The sequence below is a fragment of the Bos indicus x Bos taurus genome, chromosome 28, assembly GCF_003369695.1.
Source record: "Bos indicus x Bos taurus breed Angus x Brahman F1 hybrid chromosome 28, Bos_hybrid_MaternalHap_v2.0, whole genome shotgun sequence".
Classification (NCBI taxonomy): Eukaryota; Metazoa; Chordata; class Mammalia; order Artiodactyla; family Bovidae; genus Bos; species Bos indicus x Bos taurus.
This window is the reverse complement of record NC_040103.1, coordinates 15920158-15944013: the sequence shown is the minus strand read 5'-3', so window position 1 is coordinate 15944013 and position 23856 is coordinate 15920158. Positions and strand designations below refer to the sequence as shown.

The 23856-nt window shown below is 40.1% G+C and overlaps 1 protein-coding gene across 5 annotated transcripts in view; it reads left to right on the top strand.

The window, feature by feature from the left end:
• ANK3 (ankyrin 3) overlaps window positions 1–23856 on the top strand; it is a 375167-nt gene that overhangs the window by 136222 nt on the left and 215089 nt on the right. For all 5 annotated transcript variants that reach the window (XM_027530607.1, XM_027530609.1, XM_027530610.1 and 2 more), the window contains exons 6-7: window positions 5019–5204; window positions 7100–7198. In XM_027530607.1, coding sequence (XP_027386408.1) covers window positions 5019–5204; window positions 7100–7198 — 285 coding nt within the window. The remainder of the gene's footprint in view (window positions 1–5018; window positions 5205–7099; window positions 7199–23856) is intronic.

Below are 23856 nucleotides of genomic sequence, written 5' to 3'. Positions count from 1 at the left end.
TTTATGCATTTCTAAAGTTAACTAATTAGATTTAACTCTAAACTTAACTTCTAAACAAAACTAGTATACATTTTTGAAGAGTAGATAAAAACAGCCTTTAAAAAAACATTTGCAATCATGAATAGGGGAGTTATTAAAAATAAAGTTATTTAAGTCACTGATACTATTTTAGGTAATGTAGTTTATTTTTGAAACTAATCTGGATGGAAGATTATGATCCCTTGAAGTGTATCACTAGAAATCTATTGCTAATAATAAAGGACTACTGCTTGTGTACTCTTTATTTTTAACAAAAGAAAGAGTTAGAACAGGTGTAGGGTTATCCCTGTCATAAAGCCAAATTCTCTGACTTTCATCCTGAAGTGTTTCCTGAATGGCACAAGAAAGATGTATATCATCGGGATTATATGCACAGGGTTGCCTGTAACCTTGGCCAGCTTTTGAGATCATGCCTTCCAGGAAAACCAGGAGATAAATGAAGAGACAGTTCACACACAAAAATATACAAATGACCACAAATGTATGAAAATACCTCATCCTCCCTTGTAATCAAATAAATTTTAATTTATTGATCAGATAGAGAATGAGATCCAGTCTTCAGCACATGAGATGAAGAAGAAATTCAAGGGGTAGGAAAAATTGCAACTTAACTATTATATTGGTGACATTGACAACCAGTTGCAACACTTTTGTATAACACTTAGCGTTAACTATCCAAATTAGTATTTATACACCTTTTTGCTTAGCAGTTCTACTTCAAATAGTTTATATGACATTATATATTAGAAGATAATGCAAAAAATAGTTATTATTTAAGAAACAGCAACATAATTAGTAGTAACAATTTTTTAAAAACCAGGAAGAACCAAAGGGGAAGCTATTGGATAAATATTGCTTTACTTAGACAGTAAAATGGTACTCTACACTATTAACAATGAGACAAGACTGTATGTACTAATATAGGAAAATGTCCATAGTGTACAGTTTCCAATGGTTTATTCTGAGAATTCAGAGAGAGCCTTTCACTTCCTAGCCTTCAGTTCTCTTGGGGATTTTTATCTTGAGAATGGGTTAAAAAAAATAATAATAATATCCTTAGAGCTTGGTAATAAATAGTGAATGGCTGATGGCAGAGTAACTGGCGTTTGTCTGCATAGAGCAGTGCCTCTCCTCACACTGGGGAGAATGTAACCTGTGTGAGTGCCTCAAATCTGATATGCGGGTCACATCATGCTTTTCAGGGAGGATGGGTATGGGAGCCAGGGTGGTTGTAGAAGAGAAAACCCCTTCCTATTTTTGGATGGAAATACTATGTAATATAAATACCCTGATGACAGCAATTCCGTAGTACTTTTTCGTCTGTGAAGGACGGGTAGTATTCTTTTTATAGGCCATGATGGGCAGATCATTGAGTGTCTCTCTTTTAGAACAAACATAAAACCAGTTTACCATTAAAAGACTATAGAATTACCTTGTCAACTAGTCATCAGTAACTCACTGGTTCTCTGTGTTTTTTTAAGTTTTCAAGCCCCCCAAAAAGGCACTACAACTGACTAAAAAGGAATATATGAGATCCTCAAACAACTAATTCAGTCTTTTAGCAGGAGGATAGATAGATAGATATAGGTAAATATGTAGATAGATGGATAGATATTTGATAGTTTTTTTTTTAGTGCTTTGTATTACTTTACTTTCAAAGGATATTTTAGCTTTAAAATAAATAAATGAATTAGTGTTCCAACAACAAATCGCATCCATGTCTTCATGAGGGATTTGGTGCCATCACCACATAAACAACAGCTATCTGATTATCTCGAGCTATTTGAAGCTTTGACTGAATTTTTATCTCTTTTATTATTAGTACTAGAGAATTAAAAGAACAGCAAGAAATAAGATGTTTCATTCACATAATGTTCTAATTACAATTTTGCTTTCTTACGAGCAATAATATTGGTGTCATTTATACAGAAGTCTGTATTTACAGAATGAACAGTAATGAGCAATGAAAGGATTCCTTAGATGAAAAAAATTTAACAGAATTTTCAACTTATTAGATGATACGATATTGTCAAGTTCCTTCAATACAATTGTTTCCATATGTTCCTTGTATATATGTATGAGGTCTTTGGCATGGTTGTGTTTTTCAAAACTTTTCCTGTATTACTGTGGACTGTGTATCCTGTCTTTCCATGTATATCTTCCTTCTTTGGCTAATCAAGATTTTGAAGCATGAGGTAAATTTATTTGTTCACTTCTGGCATCTATTATGTGCCAGATACTCCAAAAGGCAGTGTACAAATGGAGCTTCCTTCATATTTCCTTTCGGCTCGTATTTTTCTCTTAAGAATAACTGCATAGAGCAAACTAAACCCTTTAAACTTGGTTTGGAAACAAAATCTGGAGCTGCTAATTTTAGCTATTAACACCTTAGGACTGGTATCTTTGTGTCTTTAATTGGTTTATGCAAGAAGCACATTCTTGTCAGTGCTAATCGTCTTAGCTGCAGTTGATTTTCTGGTGCAAAATAGTTTCCTTTATGTTTAGGCCTTATGGATTGAAACATTCCTATGGGTGGAAATGTAACCACTTCATTTTGCTGCAAAACAAGTGAGCTGTCATTTTTACCCCTTAGATTTTGCTCAGGTTTTAAAAGTGAGGTGCAACATTACCTCTTAATACACAGCTCTTTCCTTTCACCGTTCCATTTTTTAGATGTGTTTTTCTCTTTTGTGAAAGTAATATATTAAGTAAAAGAGGAAGTGTTGTAGCCATGTGTTCCAGTAAACAAACTCACTCAGAAGGACAATGCAGATAGTGGAGTGCGGTTTATTACACCGGTGGGCCCAAGGCAGAGTCTCCTCTTAGCCAAGGACCCTGACCAGTTTTTGTGAAAACCTTATATACCCTAAGGGTATGTGCCCAAACAGACCTCCCCAAATTCCCTGAAACTAGTCTGAACAAAGGAAGAGAAAGATACAAAGTTAACCCATGATTCATATGCCTTAAGCCTAGGTAGTTAACAGTGGACAATTATTAATAGGCCTGTGGTCATACCCCAATAAGCATAATAGAATTTATGATTCTATTTGGTTACACAGATAATTAGGGTATTCTTTTTAGGCAATGGAGAGTCTAGGTATGAGCCCTGGGGTTCTTCCATCCAGGGGGCCTGTTTTCCAGTTGTATGTCGTCTCCATAGATACTGGGCATATAGCTCAAAGTCCAGAGTCCGGCCCAAGATGGAGTCCTGCTTTCAAGATGGAGCCTGTTTCCTCCTTTAGAAGTACAATAAAAAGAGAAAAGAAAAAGCCACAGTTAGTTGTCCCTAGAGATAACATTCTGTTTATCCATCCAGATTTTTTTTGTCCATGTTCAAAATATGTATGTTTCTCTTAGTGGAAATGAGATCATGTATTTTCATGGTTATGCTGATTCCTTTTCCCATAACGTTAAATTACACTTAAACTTTGTACTTTAAGTGTAACCTGTGATATTGTTTTGGTGATGTCTAGGTTGTATCCAACCTTTATTATTAATGGTTGCAGAGAATGTCCTTCTGCTTACATTGATGCTTATCCTCTTCTTCACTTGGGTCTTCCTGGAGAAGTTGAACAGACCAAGTGGAACTGCAGCCAGATCTTGAAGCTTGGAGTGTAGATAGAATTTATGTATGTAGAGCAAGGAGGAGGACATTTCAGAGTGGGGCAAATAGCCTGAGTTTAGATGCCAGGGTAGAGACAGTAAGGAGAATAGAGATTTATACAAGATTTATACGAGAAGGGCCTGGGCAATACTGTCACTTAGGTGCTTGGGGGCCGATGTTTTACAGCCCTTGAATATAAATATACTGATTTGCATTCAGCCAAACAAGTGCTAGGAGCACTTATCTGTTTTCCAGCAAGGAAAACAATGGTGAAAGTGATCTTCTAGGAAAACCAATAAGACATGAGTATGCAAGTAACTATGTTTTTTCTTTTTCCCTTACAAGCACTCTTCCATTAGAGCAGTCCTCGATTTGTACCACAAGGAGTATTATTTGTACTACAAATAATAAATATTATTTACTACAGATAATAAATATCATGATCTGAATAGAATAATAAGTAGCCTACTTGCCAATTGTCTAGCAAAAATGACTTTGAAATGTTCTTTTGAGTGTGCGATAATTAAAGTATTGAAGATTTAAAATTTGGGAGCCAGTCTTAGGATATTCAAGGGCTTCCCAGGTGGCTCATTGGAAAAGAATCCACCTGCCAAGCAGGAGATGCAGGTTCGATCTCTGGGTCAGGACGATCCCCTGGAGAAGGAAACAGCAACTCACTCATTCTTAATGGGGATATCCCATGGACAGAGGAACCTAATGGGCTGTAGTCTGTGGGGATGCAAAGAATCAGACACAACTTTGCAACTAAACAACAATAACAACAACTTAGGATATTCTCCTTTGTGCTTTATTTTTTATGGTCAGTAATGCTAGATTTTCCAGCTGCAATGAAATCTGTAGCTGTCTTCTCTTTGTCAAGTCCCAGGGTGATAGAATAGGAAGACTAAATGTACAGATATGTGAGTATGTCTGAATTGCTTCTAGTCATGTTTTATATGATCCGTTCTTTTATTGGTCAGAGAAGCCAAGAGTCTTTCATGTATACCTTCCTTAAAACAGCAATGAGTATAGTTCATTAATTCACTTATAGTAATTGAGTACCAAATATACACTAGGTTACAAAGTATAGTGATGAAGCAGACAGGATACACTAGGCAACAAGTACTGGATAAAATAGTTTGAAAATAACGATGGAAATTTACCTTTAAAATTATTTTCTGTTTTGGGGTGTGTGTGTGTGTGTATATGTATGTATGTATGTATTTTTTAATATCTTTCCACATATATGTGGGACTACTTGAATATGTCAGCTTTAATAACTGTGAACAAAAATTGACACTCGATCCGCTTCTTATTTGTTAATCAAGAAGAAAATATCCATCGGGGCCAATCTTGACCCATAATCTATTTGCAGGATGGCTTCACACCATTGGCAGTAGCTTTGCAACAAGGTCACGATCAAGTAGTGTCACTTCTGCTAGAAAATGACACAAAAGGAAAAGTGCGTCTTCCAGCTCTTCACATCGCTGCCCGAAAAGATGACACGAAAGCCGCTGCCCTGCTGCTGCAGAATGACAACAATGCGGATGTGGAGTCAAAGGTGAGGCCCTGGGAAACACACTCATCACACGACATCCTCCTCTGTTAGGCACCCAAACGTGAAGAACGCCTGGGCTCCCTTTGGGCATGCTTACGCCAAGCACTTAACTGCGCTGAAAGGAATAAAATCATGCCCCCAAGTCATCCAGTTGAAGGCGCAGCACCCCTACCCTCGGCATCTACAGTTGGGAGGGACCTGTGGGTGCTGCCCTATATGTGCTAATGGGTGGCCACCTCAACAGAAATCAATCGAGAGACACCCAATAATGTCCTTCCTTTGAACATGTATTTTGAATGTATTTAGCACTTCAGTTCCAACATCAAGGTGAAAAATTATAAAATGCTAGCCACAGTGTGTGCCAAATAAATTTTTGGTTGATATCTAAGACGGTAGGCAATACACTGAGCATTGATCAGCTGCAGAAGGCATGCCAGCAGCCAGAGTCCCAGCCAACAACTCCCATTGTCTGGACATGCATTACTTACAAGTGTCTGTGAAGGAAACGTGGCGTTTGGAATAGGCCATCGTGTAGCCCTTCATTCAGTCTAGCTTTCTTTCTGTGCCTATTGTGCTGCCATTGGAGCTTCCATCTGCATTACTTAGCTGTCATGAGCTTTCTGCCATCCACGATCACCGAGAGCAAACTAACCGTTCATTTTTTCCTCCTCTTTGCTTCCAATTGTGTTAACCTAGATGGTGGTGAATAGAACAACAGAGGTATATATATATATATGTATATCCGTGTACATTTGATCTATATCTGCATCATCATTTTCCCATTCCTTAGTGCTGCTGCCTCATTTCTTTCCCTTCTTCTTTGCATTGCCTTCTGTAGGCTAGATACCTGCTTCCTACCCCCACCCTCAAAGTAGCATGTGCCAGAGGAGATAGTAGTTTGATTACCAGGGCTTTCTGCAGCTGAACCTGGTGTTCGAAAGGAGGAAGGATTAGGCATCCTTGAAACTTAAGGGTACTACAATAGAGTCCTGTGACATCAAGCATCTTGACACTTGAGAAACTTCTCAGCTCTACCTACAGCTGCAGACAACCCTGTCATTCTACTCATCTAGGACTGAATCTTCAGATTTCTGCATGACACTCGCCCTCAGTGGTGTCAGCAAAATGAAAGTTACCTCGGAAGGGCACCCTGTGACCCACCCTTGACAAGAGTCAGTCAGACCGCTAGCATGGCTGAGAAGCTTGCTGACGACTTAGAAATGCATCTAGTTCCTGTAAGGTTGAAATCTTTGGGGACTAAGTAAATCGCTGCATGTTTTAGCATTTTTCAAGGAAGTAAAATGATCTTGGTATGAACAATCCAGAAAAATGGGTTATTGAATAGGCATTTGCTAATAAAGAGACCAGCTTGTCGATTTCTTTATGAAACGCATTCACCATGATTCAAGACCAATTGTAATAGCACCTCTTCCCCCCAAATTGCTTTCATCATTAAAATTGGCTTTTACTGTTGGTTAATTTGACTCTATTGAATATATAATACTAGTGAGATTTTGACAGTTTCAGTGGACAGTTCTACCATGAATAATACAACAGGGGTACTCATCAAACTTTCTGTGAGCTATCAAGATATTTCTTGTCGCCCCTATTTTAACTTTTGGACATGTTGGCTTCTGTGTAGTTCTGCTCCCAGATCACAAAAATGGCTCAGTCTCCACCCTTGGTTCCTTCCTGGCTCTTCCTCTCCCTGTGAGTTTGGCATCCCTTTGAAATCCTATGAGCAATTGGCACTAATGGAAAGAAACCTAGTACAGAATGGAATGCGGACCTCAGCATATTTTGCTTCCTCGTTTTGATCTGGGCAGGGTTGTGGTACTAACATGTCAGACAAGAGGCCAACAGGGATCAGTTGAACGTCTGCTGTGTTTTCTTTCCAGAGTGGCTTCACTCCGCTCCACATAGCTGCTCACTATGGAAACATCAACGTAGCCACATTGCTGTTAAACCGAGCAGCTGCCGTGGACTTCACTGCACGGGTAAGAATGCTGCAATTTGACATGCCTTTAAAGCATTTGAAATGATTCTTAACCCTACTCCCCCAACATGAGGAGGAGGCCAAGCCAGATGACCTCCAAGGGTCCTCCCAGTCAGTGGAAGCTGTGTTTTTCTAGTGCATTTTCTTGCTTGTAGACAGGCACGCCTATTTTCTAGCAGGGAAAGAAAACCAAGATCGGAAGTGGGGATGGGGTGTGTGATAAATAAGTGACATATAGAAGATGTGATTTAAATAATCACATCTGGAAACTACAAGCTGTCCCTCCAAGCTGAAATTTCTGAGTGTGTGTGAAATGGGTCTGATAGCACTAACAGTGCTGTAGAAATCAGGGTCTTGATCTTCCAGATGGGAATGAACTGGATTTGAGGCCCAAATCTCAGAACCCAAACAAGAGAGGCCACCTTTTGCTCTTATCTTCTATCCCCTATAAACTTCCAGAATGTGTAACAAGATTCTGTAACCCAAATAAGTTCATATTCATAGCAAAAGGAATTACAGTATCACAGATACCCCTGGACAGCAACTCAGATAATCCAGAGTAGTAGGGCTCTGAATGTAGAAACCAGTCTTGGGCTGGGCTTGATCGTCAGCAACAGTATCATCAGAAATAGGAACAAAGCAGGAAGCAGAATGTAGAAGTGGTCAGATGTGGGGACTCAGGATTCAGACTCCCTGGGTTCCTGTGTTAGATTTAACTTTTCTTTCTGTGTCCATCAGTTTCCTCATTGATAAGATGAAGTTAACATGGATTGTGAAATTAAACAACAAATCGTAATGATAAGATAACATCGGCACTCCTGCACTGGGTCATTGAGAAATAGGAGAGTGTGGAGAACCCTTAGCACAGTTCTGACGCGTCATCACCAGCAGCAGCAACACTATGATTTTGAACATAGGATTTGAAGTATTATTTTTGCTGAAAACCTCACTTGTTAGGGGAGAAGTGGCAATAGACCAGATCGGGAGAACGGTCATAATACTAGTTCTAGCAGGAGTTGGAGCAGCCGTAAAAGTAATACCATCTTTGAAGCAGATGCCAAACTGAGCACTTTTATTTCATGAATTCTTATGTCAAGAAAAGTGTTTTTGTTCCTGTTTTACAGAAGGGGAAACCGAGACAAGAGGTAGTTGGTCCAGATGATAGAGCTAGCAAATGAGAAAAGGCAGAATTTCAACCCCAAAGCTCTTTACCCTGATGATGTTAGGGGTTCATTTTTCTCATCCTTTTTATAATTCATTAGTCCTATAAAAATTAAAAAGAGCTAACATTGTACTAACATAAAAGCTGTTTCCTATCCGATTATCTTCAGCCTGCTAAAAGCTTTTATCAGTTTAAATAAGGCAGCTCTTGTCACTCTAGAGCTGTGTGTGTTCTTATTGCATTAATAGCATCCTTGGGTTTCAGCAGACCCAAGGGCTTGTGTGACATTTAGAAGGACAAAGCTAAGCACTTCTTTAAGTCATGTATAAACAGGGCATGCCGATGTGAGAAAACCCCGTGTCTGTAAGATGCATTCTTCTGGTTTCATTTCTCTAACTCACAGAAAACCTCATTAAGTCGCATCTTCTAATTAGGACATTTGGAAAATTCATGTCAGGGTAGTGTTTGAAGTTTGTCTTGGTGCCATTGTTCAGAAATTTCCTGATGCTGCTGAAAATAAGAAGATTGGGACAATGTTTAAACAATTTAGGAGGACAAATTACAGTATTTTCAGCCTCCTTCAAGCAATTCCAAAGCATCCATTTACATTAAAACAATTACTATGGTAATTACAAATGATGCTAATTTATCAATTAAAGATCAGTGGAGACCTCAGACCGTTGTTGTTAACCTTGTCTGAATTACCATATGTGATTTAAGATAGTTGCATCGAGCCTTTGTTTAAAATGTTAAATTTCAGACCTTTTGCTGATTTAAAAAAGTGTTTACTCCCAGCCATTCCTAATTAGTGGGGCCTCGTAGCATTCTGAGCTGAAGGCGGCGGCAGAGTTTGATTGTACTCACTAGGATGCCTGGACTGTTGCTCATACTGGAAAGCCCATGCTCCCCTCTGCAGTGGCTGATGGATGGCTTGCTGTAGGAGGTCTGAGCTGGACTGGTCTTCATGAAGAGCTTAATCAGAGGCAACTGCTAGTTGCCTCCACAAACACATTGTGGGTTCCAAATCTCTAGTAATATTATATACTAATCCAGCAACTACCCTTTTGTGTTACAGAGTCCTCTCCCTTCCCACCTTAAGTAGGGTCTTTCTAGGCTCCAAAATCACTGCAGATGGTGACTGCAGCCATGAAATTAAAAGACGCTTACTCCTTGGAAGGAAAGTTATGACCAACCTAGATAGCATATTCAAAAGCAGAGACATTACTTTGCCAACAAAGGTCGATCCAGTTAGGGCTATGGTTTTTCCTGTGGTCATGTATGGATGTGAGAGTTGGACTGTGAAGAAGGCTGAGCACCAAAGAATTGATGCTTTTGAACTGTGGTGTTGGAGAAGACTCTTGAGAGTCCCTTGGACTGCAAGGAGATCCAACCAGTCCATTCTGAAGGAGATCAGCCCTGGGATTTCTTTGGAAGGAATGATGCTAAAGCTGAAACTCCAGTACTTTGGCCACCTCATGCAAAGAGTTGACTCATTGGAAAAGACTGTGATGGTGGGAGGGATTGGGGGCAGGAGAAGAAGGGGACGACAGAGGATGAGATGGCCGGATGGCATCACTGACTCGATGGCTGTGAGTCTGAGTGAACTCCGGGAGTTGGTGATGGACAGGGAGGCCTGGCATGCTGCGATTCATGGGGTCGCAAAGAGTCGGACACGACTAAGTGACTGATCTGATCTGATCTGATCTGATCCTAGGTCAGAGTTCTCTCAGGGATATAGCAGAAACAGCAGGTAAAAGTAAAATGCCCTGGAACACAGATGAGATCCGATTTTGCCTGGTCAAAGCACTAAAGGATCAGTAAGCCTCAGTTGCCGAGAACTAGCTGCAAATCATAACCATAAATCATGTTCTTCAGGAACCAGGTTGAGATAGAGGTACTGATTAGAAAGTTAGAGGTCAAGTTAAAAAACAACAGCAGCCACCATTGTCTGGGGGAGGCCGTGATGTCTGCTTCCTGGCTGTGACAGATCACTGAAGAAAGTCAGATACAGTCTTGAGGTTCTTCATGGGCTGAGAGCATGACCTCGAGAATGGATGGCTACCTGCTGGCAAAGAGAAGTGGGGATAGCAGTGGGGAACCACCCTTCTGGAATCATTTCCTGCATGCAGTCCATGTACATGTCCAAAGCCGATAGGCAGAACCAAACACAGGTGACTAAAGGTAGAACACACTAGAACGGATTGCTTTCTCTGCTTCTTATAGTGCTGGCTAATTTAGGCAGCAAGAAAGCAGATCCTAGCCAGTGGCGCCTATATACCCCTAGTATCAGTGATGGTAACTGCTTTACATCATAATTACCTGTTACGTTAATACCTTTCCTTAGATTTTTATTATGATGTAAATGTGGACTTTTGTATTGTAATTCTGCCATGTATATATATGTAAGATATCCTGTCTGACATCTTAAATATTTCCTTTTGGATTATCCACGGAGACCTGTTCAGCCTCGTGGATCTGCTGCAGGGAGTAAATAGAGTAAGTGCTGAATACTGCTTTGCAGCGTCGGCACACTTTGCTCTCTGCATTCATGTGCTGAGATGGCCTTGACACCATCTGAATTTATGTGTGACCCTTGCTCTCTTAGCAAATTATCCTGGCTCTCTTGGGAAAGAGAATGTGACTAAGACACACCAGAGCTGCTACTGATTGTCATTCCACTCAGGAGCATTTATGCACTTTAGTAAGTAAAAGCCAAATTATATTATTGGGTGCCTGCAAAATTCCTTTTTAGTGATTGAAGAAGATAGATGAATACTTTGCTGGCTAAGAGTTTTTTTTATCAAATGTAATGGACCACCTAACTTAATCTTCACTCTTGTCATTGACCTTTCTCTTGTAAATTATTATTTACCTTCCCATTTGGGGAAGATAATTGAATAAAATATCCTTCTATTGGTCTTGGTATGTAGTACTTTTTGGTTTTGATCTCTGAAAGGATTAGGGATTTTATGTGTTTGAGTGTTATACCTCATTTGTTTCCAGAAGGATTTCAGGAGGTTTACAAAGTAAGACATGTAAGAATGAAAAAGGAAATGTAAATGTTACCAAGCAGCTGGAAAACACTAGTGAATACAACTGGAGGATAAATGCAATCTCTAAGGACTTTGATACATATAGTATTAATAGAAAGGGAAGCACGGGTTATATAGTTTTCACTTTTTGACAAAGGAAATCTTAATTACCTATAGAGTCACTCTGTGTGTAAAATAACTCAAATACAATTTGTGTACCATGTGAATCCTTCTGTTAAGAATAGTGAGTTTGGGGGACTTCCTTGGTGTCCAGTGGTTAAGACTTTTGTGCTTCTGTTGCAGGGGGCATAGGTTCAGTCCCTAGTCAGGGAACTAAGATCTGCATGCCACACAGTGCAGCTAAAAAAAGAAAAGAAAACTTAGTGAAGAAGGGTGAGTTTTATAGTTGATACTATCTTAGTAACTACATTTCAAAAGGTTCAATTCCTACTGTCCTATACAGCCTCAATCTCCATCTGTGAAGGCGCCCTGTGCAGGGATGCTGAGAGACTGCGGCTCAGCTATTTAGCTGTGTGATGTTCTAATCACATGTGATAGATCTTGGTGTGTGTCACAGTTAACGTGTCCGACTGTACTAGATGTTTTGAGCAGTTTTGGCAGAGGCTTGGCCACTTTTGGAACTCAGTTAAGTCATAAGAAAGGCTACTTTAAAGTATCTTAATTGTTGATTAAAGTGAGAGCAGTGGTTTTAGACAGTTGAACTACTAATCCCACTGATGGTAACATACAAGTGTCAGATTTTACATTCCACCCAAATAAGAGGTCGACGTGGGGTCAGCACGATGTCTATGGATAAACATTATCAGGAGATTTCCTTTCTCAGTTAAATTCCACCTGCTGCTGCTGCTGCTAAGTCGCTTCAGTCGTGTCCGACTCTGTGCAACCCCATAGACGGCAGCCCATCAGGCTCCCCTGTCCCTGGGATTCTCCAGGCAAGAACACTGGAGTGGGTTGCCATTTCCTTCTCCAATGCATGAAAGTAAAGAGTGAAAGTGAAGTCACTCAGTCGTGTCCGACTCTTAGCAACCCCATGGACTGCAGCCTACCAGGCTCCTCCATCCATGGGATTTTCCAGGCAAGAGTACTGGAGTGGGGTGCCATTGCCTTCTCCTAAATTCCACCTAGCAAATATTACAGCACTTCTGCTATAAGCTAGACCTGGAGGTTCAGACTCAATTAACTCACTGTCCTGATGCTATTAAATTGTTGAGGCCCCAGAATGCTCAGCCATACAACACAGACTCTCCCCTAATTCTTTAATAAGGTACGTGCATTATCTGAGCAGTCCTACTCAGGCGGAAGTAGAAGTATCATGAAGTAGGCCCCCCACACCCTGAGTTTTGCCTCCCTGCAGGACTTTGAGCTCCACAAGGGCAGATTTATGTGTTACTACACATTTTGGAATTCCTGGTATTCCAAACCCAGCACCTAGCACTGAGAAGGACTATCATATTGGGTGGGCCAAAAAGTTCATTCGAGGTTTTCCGTAACACATTATGGAAAAATCTGAATGAACTTTTTGACCAACGCTGTATTTATTGAATTCAAGAATGAACGAACAAATAATAATCCACGACTCCCGGGCACCCAGTACCTGTTCAAACCTGCTTTCTTCAAGCCCCAGTCCTCTTCCTGATCTGTCAGAGTTTCAGACTGAGCTTCAACCTGGTGTCAGGGTCCCACTTCCCAAACTGATATGAGCTTCATTAAGGGAGATGAGAAATCCATAGGATTCTAAATAGAGAGGGATAGGCAAGTGCACCAAACCCAGGTATTGACTGTCAGACACTGAGGGGCAAATTGATTTCAGACTGAGCAGCATAGTTGACCTTGGAAGACAAACCTAGGACAGAGGGTTAGTCACCAAGAGCTGCTGCCAAGCTTTGTTCGGTGAAGGGTATCTGAAGTAGCGCCTCAGTTTATGAGCTATCAAGGCCACCGCTGACAGAGCTAGGAACGGGCATCAGCTACTCAAACATGGAGGAGAAGAGTTGAGCATAGCTCCTTCAGGAAGGTGACTTTTTGTCATGTTTTTATAAGGGTCCAGGGCTTCTGCAGACTTTGCTATGGTTTGTGTGGTGCTGTCACTGCAAATACATAAAAAAAAATATTTTCCCCGCATTCTACAGTCCTATTTTTTAAATAGATGTCATTCCTTAACTTGGGTTGAGCCCAAACACACACACACACACACACATTCATTTTTACTGATACGTGTTTTCAAATATAATACAGTGTTTATCTCCTAATATAGACTCAATAGCATTAAAGATATTTTTTAATGGGTTATATAAACCTCCTTTGGAATGAAAATGAAGATTGGGGAGCACTTAGCAAAGGAATGTGAGTTATGGGAAAGTCACCATGTGGCTAATTCATGAAGCATATTCTTGTTGCCATGGTGATATTAACATCTCAGGAAGAACAAAACCAGTCAGGCAAGGGCAGAGTGGTGGGGGAATAGACCTTTTATAGAGGATTGCTCTAAGCACGCCATGCGCTCTTAGTCCTGCCTTTTCCATTTAATTCCCCAAATGCCACATCAAAGGACGTTTGCCTATGTAATTTTTTAAGGGATATTTTTATCTTAAATCCATTAGTACATTGGAGCTTATTAACATCTTACTGTGTGGTATGGGATCTGTGTTGTTCTTGTTTGAAAAGGTGAAGTTTCTAAGCTGTAGCAGCCTGAGGTGAGGAGAAATGTCCTCAGATAAGGAACCCCGGCTCTCATCCTGGCTGTGTCATCAGTCATTGATCGGGTCCAGGGCAAGTCTCTTCATCATCCAACTGCAGTTTTCTAGTCACCAGATGAGGGAGAGATCAGTCGACCACACGCCCTTCCCTTCTGCTCGACCACCTTGTCTGACAGAATGGAGGCCTTTGGCAATAGAGGGTCGGTGTAGAACAGTGTCAAAGCAAACAGCCCGGCACTCAGACTGCTGGAGTTCCACACTGGTACTGTGTCTTAGTTCATACACTCCTGGGCAAGTTATTTATGCTTCAACTTTATCATCCATAAAATGGGTCCAACCATAGTATCCAATGCACAGCATCCTGTGACTGCACAAAATGATCCATATAAATTGCTCAGCCTGCGGGCCAGCGTCCTAGCCGCATTTGTGGCGGTGGTGATTAATGCTCGCCTCCGCGAGGAGACCCATCATTGTAAGGCACGTTCACCTATCAAGTGTGACACATGTCAAACAAGTGGCATCACGGCTACTCTCTCAAGTACTTCCAGAGCTAGTCAGACATGATGCCTCCTAGAATGCTGGAGTTACATTGTTTGCATCTGTGTTTGTCAGCGTGAGGAAGTCAGCCTTTGCCAAGCTATTAACATGATGTGGTCCGAGACAGTAAGAATACCAATACAAAAAAATCACAGAAATTGGAAAGTACATCTTTCCCTTTGTTTCACTTTTCCTCTTTGAGTATACACCCTGCTCCCTACAGTGCTGCTCTAGAATTGTTGCTCTGAGAACATTTTTAAATGACCCGAATAAATCCTATTTTGAAATTCTGTGAAATAAAGTTCTATTAAGGTAGGAGTTGGCAGAGCCCATTTTATTCATTTGCACTTTAAAAGGGAATTATTCATTAACTGTAGAATTTTCATTTCCTCCAGTGAGTGCAAATAGCAGCCGAGGGCCACTGCACCGCACCCCCCCACCCCTGCTGAACATTCGGACCATTGTTCACACTCCCTGTTGTCAGAAGGTACTCTTGGATGAACTCAGGTGCAACCTTGCCTTCTCCTAGGCATCATAGTTCTTCCATGAGAAAGTCTTGTTCTTCTTCCTCTGGTGGTTTGAAGAATATACAGGAAGTGTGAAGGGACACTTAGAGGGAAGCATTTAGGACTTTGCAGAACCAAAACGTTGCAGAGGTGATTTTGGGAACACATGCACAATCATTTAAAGGCTCTTTCCCAAATCAAAGTAGTAGGTTGCAAGAAAACAAGTTCACGCAGGAGATCAGCTTATCCCTGCATAGTTGAAAAACTTTAAAGCTAAGCTGGGATGGATGTAAAGGGATTAGAGTGAACTCCAAGAATTGGAGACTGAGGCCCATTTGTACGTATGAAATGAGGCTGGAGATGGATGGTGAGTCCGTGCCAGTGGGAGGGGACCCCCTGAAAACCCAGCTGGACTGAAGGAACTGGTCTGGATCCTGAAAGTAGAAGGGAGTAATTGCAGGATTTGGGGTTGGTTTATCTGTTTGTTTTTTAGATAATCAGCATAATACATTTTGTAAGTTTGAGGTATAAAAGGTGTTAGTTTGTATATTACAATCCAACTACTACAGTCATATTAGCTAATAGATCCGACATGTCACATAATCATTTCTTTTGGGGGTGAGAACAATCAAGATCTAGTCTCAGCAACTTTGAAGTTGGTAATACAGTAGTGTTGACTATGATCACTATGCTGTGCATTAGATCTCCACAACTTATTTACCATTTGCAAGTTCATACCTATAAACAATATCTCTCCAACTCACCCACCACCTCCAGGCCGTGGTCCCCAGCATTCTACTCTCTCTTCTTAAAAGTCATTGCAGGACTTTAAAAGGAGAAGTGGAATGATGGCTGGCATGTAACAGCAGAGGGCTGGGATGGCTTAGCCCCTTCATAGACATCCCCATGCCATTAACAGTGTCCCAACCAGAATGCCAGTGGAGCCAATGCTGTTCCTTCAGAGACAGCACTGCTGGATTGATCATCTTTCTGTAGCCAAGAGATGGAGAGATGGGAATGTCCCCAGGTGGGGAAGAAGGGCCTAGCAATTCGGGCTCACTCTGGGACCCCTCTTCAGAGGGCGTCAAGCTTCCCCTATGGTGCATCCCTCAGAGTGGTTGGACTGGGAGACTCTGAGGGTCTTTGAGCTCTTATTACTGAGAATTGAAATATGAGGTGGAAATACTTATCCAAAATTCAGGTCAATTTAGGAAATAGCTTTCATTTATTACTAGGTACTGTAGTAAGTTTCTGATACATTGTTTCATTTATTCCTCACAGTCATCCTCTGAGATGTGGGTATGGGTTTCATTTTACACCAGAGAGAAAGAAGTTAAATAACTTCTGTTTCAATTAAATCATCCAGCTTCAAGGTGGTAGAGCTTGAGCTAAGAACAGCAAACTAAGTCAGTCAAGTAAAATTAGACAGTACAAACAATCAAGTAAAATAAACCGTATTCAAACTATGTAGTTCATAATATTCCAGCATTGGAGGAAGTGTGTACCAGGCTTTGGATTTAATCCAGGGTCATCCCAGGGTAACCAGAACTGACAGTAGCCTTTCCTGGATCCGCTGGCTATTTGTTCTCTGCCTGTGCCAGCTGCAAAATGAATTCAATATATTTTTAAAGACTTTGAAGGTTTTTTTTTTTTCATTTACTACAAACCCCCATCATATATTTAAGGATGTTTTAATTGAAAGATTGTGAAAGTGTTAGTCTCCCAGTCATGTCTGACTCTTTGTGACCTTATGGACTGTAGCTCACCAGGCTCCTCTGTCTGTAGGATTTCTCAGGCAAGAATACTGGAGTGGGTTGCCATTCCCTGCTCCAGGGGATCTTCCCTACCCAGAGATCAAACCCAGATCTCCTGCATTGCAGGCAGATTCTTTACAGTCCAAGCCACCAGGAAAGCCCTAATTGAAAGATTAGCAAACTTAAAAACTGACAAATGATCAGATTCATTTTTAAAGATAATGCATTCACATTTCCACTACATTTTATTTATCGTCTCTATCAGTTCTGCATTGTTGAATTCCTAATGATCATGCTTTGAAATAGACTCTTAATACTTAGAGACTTAATGGCTATATGACAAAAAGGTATCATACATTTCCCTCAGGTGATTCTTCTGATCAACCATATTAAACAACATGGACTGAGGCTGTGCTTATAAATAAAATCTTTATGTAAATTATCTAAAGTTGAGTCACAGAAATCTCATTAATTCTTTTGCTTATAACAACTGCCTTTATATTTATAAGCCTTTAATATAACCTTGAATTCCTATCATATTTACAGCTTACAAAATACTTTCCTGCAGTGCGTCATTTGAGTCCCACAAGAATAGGTATTTTTACAGATGAGAACTGAAGTCCCAAAGAGTTCCTTGTTCCAGATCCTACTGAGCATAAGATGGAAGAATCAAACATTTGAATCAGAGCTTCTAACTCACTTTTTATGCCTCAGTTTGTGACCATCAGCCCCCAGCTGGGTGCCAGATGGAACCTGAGGCTGGAACGTTGGCCTCTGGGTAGCTGTGGTCTTCACGGTCCCCGGAGGAGCTCCATCTCCTTAGAACAAGTACATTGCACATAGATAAGGCCATTTGCAGTAAACTGGCTTTTTTTTTTTTTTCTTATCAATCCATCATTCGTTAGAAATTTCAAAAACATTATTTTCATTTTTTAAGATGTTTGAAACTTCAGCAAGAATCTGATTTATTGGAAGGCCAAATGAGGGCAGGATAGTTGAGGAACTAACAGTGTCATGTTTACTGACATCTCCAAAGCCTGCAGAGTGATTTACTTTCTGGCAGGGAAAGAAAAATATTCAACACAGAAATTACTTTCGTTTCAGGTTCATCAGAAATGACATGAGTGTGGAAAATTTATAAAGTACCTTCATATATTTGTTTTTAAGAAATTTTACTAGTGGAGTAAAAAGATAGACTGTTTTAAAGATGGACTAGTTAGGAAAAAAAGAGACTGTTTTAGTAAAGTTGCAGCACTCATTAGAAAGATTCCTAGAAATCTAATATCATTAACTCATTTTTAGTAATAAAACAACTTTCCTCAATGTATAGAAAACAATTTATTATTTAATAATTGAATTTTTCATCCCCACTTTGGTTGAATTACAATATGTCCCTCTAGTCTTAGATACTTATGGCAGAGAAAGGCTTTCTTTTCTATCAACACAGAGCAGGCTCCTTTTGAATCAGCACTAATAGTGATATAATTAAAGAAATATGAGATCCATGAGTTCTTTAAAATGTCAGAGTTGAACTAGCCACTCTTTTAGAGGCTGAATATTTTTATAGCTTTCATGTGTGTGTGTGTGTATGGTGAAGGGAAGTATATCATCTATATGTAGGGTGCCAAGCAAGGAGAATGGGCTTCTATGGTGGCTCAGTGGTAAAGAATCCATCAGCCAATTCAGGAGACACAAGTTCAATCCCTGGATCAGGAAGATCCTCTGGAGAAGAAAATGGCAACCCACTCCTGTATTCTTGCCTGGGAAATCCCATGAGCAGAGGAGCCTCATGGGCTACAGACCATGGGGTCACGAGTCCAACATGACTTAGCGACTAAACAACAAGCAAGGAGGATGGGCAGCTAATGCTCAGAAGACCTGAACTTCTTGATGGCTTTTGGGCAAAGGGTTTTAAATGCAACATTAAGGGTGAGGGTTGCAAGGTGTGTGATCAACTTGTGGACATTCTTCTGTTTGGTTGTCGGTGAGGTAGCAGAGTGAGATTAGAACCAGAAGACTGATGCTTTATAGCTCTTTCCTCTTGGTTGGAAATTGTCTGCAGGCAGCATTTTGAGTATAGGGACTATGCTACTTGGATTCAGAGCTAGCGTTGGTGTTTGCTCAAGTTGGAAGAGACTTACTGTCTGGATATATTTGTCCTATATGACCTACTGGAAAGAGCCAGCACAGCTTTTGGAATCACAACTCAGCTTCACAACCCACTTCTGGCATTTTCTAGCCATGGGATCTGTAGCTCCTTTCAGCTTCACTAATTGCTGAACTGTGGATATGAGTTAATAGCATCTCTTTCATGGGTTGTCGTGGAGAATAAATGAGGTGATGTATGCCTCATTAGGCCTCCACCAAGTAACAGCCTAATAATTGGTGGAGTTTGTCTTTTGAGGTTTTTTTTTTTGAATTAAACAAACTTCATTCTCAAGTAAAATGAAGAGTTGCTTGGTCTAAGTCAGTGCCTGTGTGCACGCGTGCTCAGTCATATCCAACTCTTTGTGACTCATGGACTGTAGCCACCAGGCTCCTTTGTCCATGGGATTCTCCAAACAAGAATACTGGAATGGGTTGCCATTTCCTTCTCTGGTCTAAGTCAATAGGTATCACTTTTAGCAGAACTCTTTTTTTTTTTTTTCTAAAACATTATTATAGGATCAAAAGGCAGTTTTGATTTCAAAACTATTTCAATTCTCAGTGGCCAACAATTTTTCATCATTTATGGAATTGTGGCTTCTTCCCTCAGAGCTCAGTCAATAAAGAATCTGCCTGCAATGCAGGAGACCCAGGTTTGATTCCTGGGTTGGAAAGATCTCTGGAGAAGAAAATGGTAACCTACTCCAGTATTCTTGCTTGGAGACCCATGGTTAGAGGAGCCTGGCAGGCTACAGTCTGTGGGGTTGCAAGGGTCGGACAAGACTTGGTGACTAAACCACTACTATAGAATTATGGAGACCCTGAAATGAATACTAAAAAAAAATTTAGAAAGAATATATTGAACATCCATTAGGATGGCTACTATCAAAAATAGGAAGGGAGGGAGGAGGGAAGAAACAGGGAAAGAGACAAAGGAAGAAGAGAAGGAAAGAAAGTTGTTGGCAAGGACATGGAGAAATTGGAGCCCTTGTGCTCTGTGGAAAAGTGAAATGCTATAGCTGCTAGGGAAAAAAGTTATAGAGATTCCTCAAAAGGTTAGATATAGAGTCATCATATGATATAGCAATTCCACTTCTAAATACCATATATATATGTGTGTATATGTATATGTATATATACACAAAAAACAGACTCTCAAATATTTGTATACCAGGTTCAAAGCAGCATTATTCGCAATAACCAAAATGTAGAAGCAACACAAGTGTCCACTGACAGACAAATGAATAAACCAAATGTTGCATATACATACATACAATGAAATACTGTTCAGCCTTAGAAAGGCAGGACATTCTGACATATGATACAGTGTGGATGAACCTTGAGGACCATATGCTAAGTGAAATGAGCCAGTCACAAAAAGACGAATATTGTATCCTGCCACGTATATGAGATAACCAGAGTAGTCAAATTTAGAGAGATAGGAAGTAGCATAGTTTGACATGGTCTGGGGAAGAAGGGAATAAGGATATGTAATGAGTACAGAGTTTCAGTGTTGCAAGATGAAAAAAGTTCTGTTGGTTACACAACAATATGAATGTACTTAACACTACTTCAGTTCAGTTCAGTAGCTCAACTGTGTCAGCAAAGTAATGTCTCTGCTTTTTAAAATGCTGTCTAGGTTTGTCATAGCTTTTCTTCCAAGGAGCAAGTGTCTTTTAATTTTATGGCTGCAGTCACCACCTGCAGTGATTTTGGGAGCCCGTGAAAATAAAGGTGTCACTGTTTCCATTGTTTCCCCATCTGTTTGACATGAAGTGATCGGACAGGATGCCATGATCTTTGTTTTCTTAATGTTGAGCTTTAAGCCAACTTTTTCACTCTCCACTTTCACTTTCATCAAGAGGCTTTTTAGTTCCTCTTCACTTTCTGCCATAAGGGTGGTGTCATCTGCACATATGAGGTTATTGATATTTCTCCCAGCAATCTGGATTCCAGCTTGTGCTTCATCCTGCCGAGCATTTCACATGATGTACTCTGCATATAAGTTAAATAAGCAAGGTGACAATATACAGCCTTGACTCCTTTCCCAATTTGGAACCAGTCTGTTGTTCTATGTCCGGTTTTCTAACTGTTGTTTCTTGACCTGCAGACAGATTTCTCAGGAGGCGGGTCAGGTGGCCTGGTATTCCCATTTCTTTCAGAATTTTCCACAGTTTATTGTGATCCACACAGTCAAAGGCTTTAGTATAGATAATGAAGCAGGTATTTTTCTGGAATTCAGAATTTTCCACACTTAGTAATTTAACACTACTTAGCTGTACATTTAAAAGTGGTTAAACATAGAAAGTTTATATGTATTTTACTAAAATTAATCTTTTTTCATGTAAAGCATATACTGGAGATGTAAAGACAGTTCCAAAATCCAGTCGGCCCTAACATCCAGTGATACAAAGGTGGAAGATGAGTTTGTGATTGAGAAGAGAGTCCAAGACAAGTTTCCATCCCAGTTACCTGTCCCTCAGGAAACAGGCAGGATTGTATATATGACAGAGGGTGTGGGTGAGAAGAAAGAGGTGTGAAATATTTACTCTAAAGATGCTCTGTATTCCCCCACTACTAAACCATTTGCAGAACTAGAGGGAAACCTGGCGGTGTCTTATCTAAATTGAGGATGAGCCATCATCTGTTAATCCAAGTGAAAGCCTCTGACAGGATTAATGATACACAGTCTCGTATTATCCTTAGAAAAAAATAAATAAATCACTTGAGGTCTTCAGAGCAGAAAAGATCCAAACATTCAGAGCCTATTTCACAACAAACATCCAATATCCAAGCATTTGCTGCCACTTTCTGGGGGAGCCCAGAACTGTCTGGCATCTTCTCTGATGGAGTTTGGTTGGTCTCTCTGGTGAGTGGGGCTAAGGAAATGTCAGTGACATCAATATCTCAGTGTCAGTCTCAGCAAGACCTGTGTGGACTTAATCTTCTTATCCATAAAGCACAGAGAGAGAAGAGTTGATGTGGACTGAGTGAGCAGTTAGGAAATCTAGGGAAGAGAAAAAGATTTGATCCAAAAAGACTGTTTCATTTCATTAGAGCTTGATGAAGTAAGAGAAAACTGGATTTTGACTAACACTGGTGGTCATCTCAATAATGATGATTATAGTATAAGGGGCGTTTCGGAGTGTATTTATACTTGTATTAATAATAGGCCACCTAAAGTTGAGTTTTGTTGCTGTTAGAAAACACCTACTTCTATATTAGACTGTGAAGGCCAGGATCTTTTCTTACCTTATATTCCATTGTTTGAAATATTCCTGGATATATCCTTGGAATCTCAAATCATTATCACTGAAAGAATCATTTGTTTGCATGTATTTTATGGATTTTTAAAAATTTTTTTTTAAAATTGAAGTATAGTTGATTAACAATGTTGTTAATTTCTTTTGTGCGGCAAAGTGACGTATGTTTTTTCATTTTCTTTTCCATTATGGTTTATCATAGGATATTGAATATAATTCCCAGTTCTATACAGTAGGACCTTGTAAGCCCTAATTCTCATTCTATCTCTCCCCTATCTCGCCTCCATGATGCTTTATGGATTTCTTAAGGCATGAAAAAGTCAGGCATTCTTATAAAAATAAAAAAAGGAGGTATTGATACATATTACAGCATGGATGAAGTTTCAAAACATGCTAAGTAAAAGAAGCCAGACACAAAAGGCCACATATTGTATGATTCCATTTGTATAAAGTGTTTGAAGTCGGAAAATCCATAGAGACAGAAAGTAGATTAGTGGTTGCCAGCAGGTTGAGGGGACAGAAAAAGTGACTGTTTAATGTATGAGGTTTCTTTCAGTGATTGTTAAAAAACGCGATTCAAATGAGTAAATTTGAAGATTTAATTGCCTTTATTCAATGATTCATTAATCAGTCAGCATCCCATCTAACACATAGAAAGTGCTCCCAGGAGCTGTATAGAAGAAAAGACATTGATAGGCAGAACGGGGTGGGAAAAGGACGTTTCTAGCAGAGTGGATTGTTCCAGGCAAGCTCACCTTCCTTTGGGAGAAGGCTGGTGTCCATTGGGCAGATTACCTCCCTAGTGCTGACCAGGTAATTCCAGATTGACTTGTTCAAGGTCACGTTCCTGGGAGACACTGAACTACAATTGGTTAGGTCTTAAGTCTTGGTGGGTCTTAGCACAAGTGTTCTGTTTGGGGCCTGTTTTTTCTTTTTCTAGCAGAAAGATGAAAATGTTCTAAGTTGATATGATGGCTGCACAACTTTGTGAATATACTAAAAAAAAACCACTGAATCGCACACTTTAAAATGGTCAGCTTTATGGTATGTGACTTATATCTCAGTACACCTATTACAAAAATGAAGTATCCAAGAAGACTTGCAGTTGTGAGGGAGGAAGAAATTTTCCTCTGTCCTTCTAGGCTTTTCTGGCTGGACTAAAAATTAAACTGACGTGAGACGGATTAACAGGAGGAAATCAAACAAAAGTTTCATAACGTGTACATGGAAGAGACCAGGAAAACTGAGATACTTGCCCAAATGGATGAAATTCTCACTTTAAATATCATCTTAAGACAAAAGAGGAAGCTGGGAGCAGGGGTTAGGGACTTCAGCAGGGAGAAAGACAATTCACATGGAGATGAAAATTCATATGTTTGGTAAACATGTGAGTGTTTGGTGGACTAGGCAGAGAAAATAGGATACAGAGTGGACTCTGATCTCTAGGCCCTGCTGAGTTTCCCCATACCACAGTTCAGTTCCGTTCAGTCGCTCAGTTGTGTCCAACTGTCTGTAACCCCGTGGACTGCAGCACGCCAGGCCT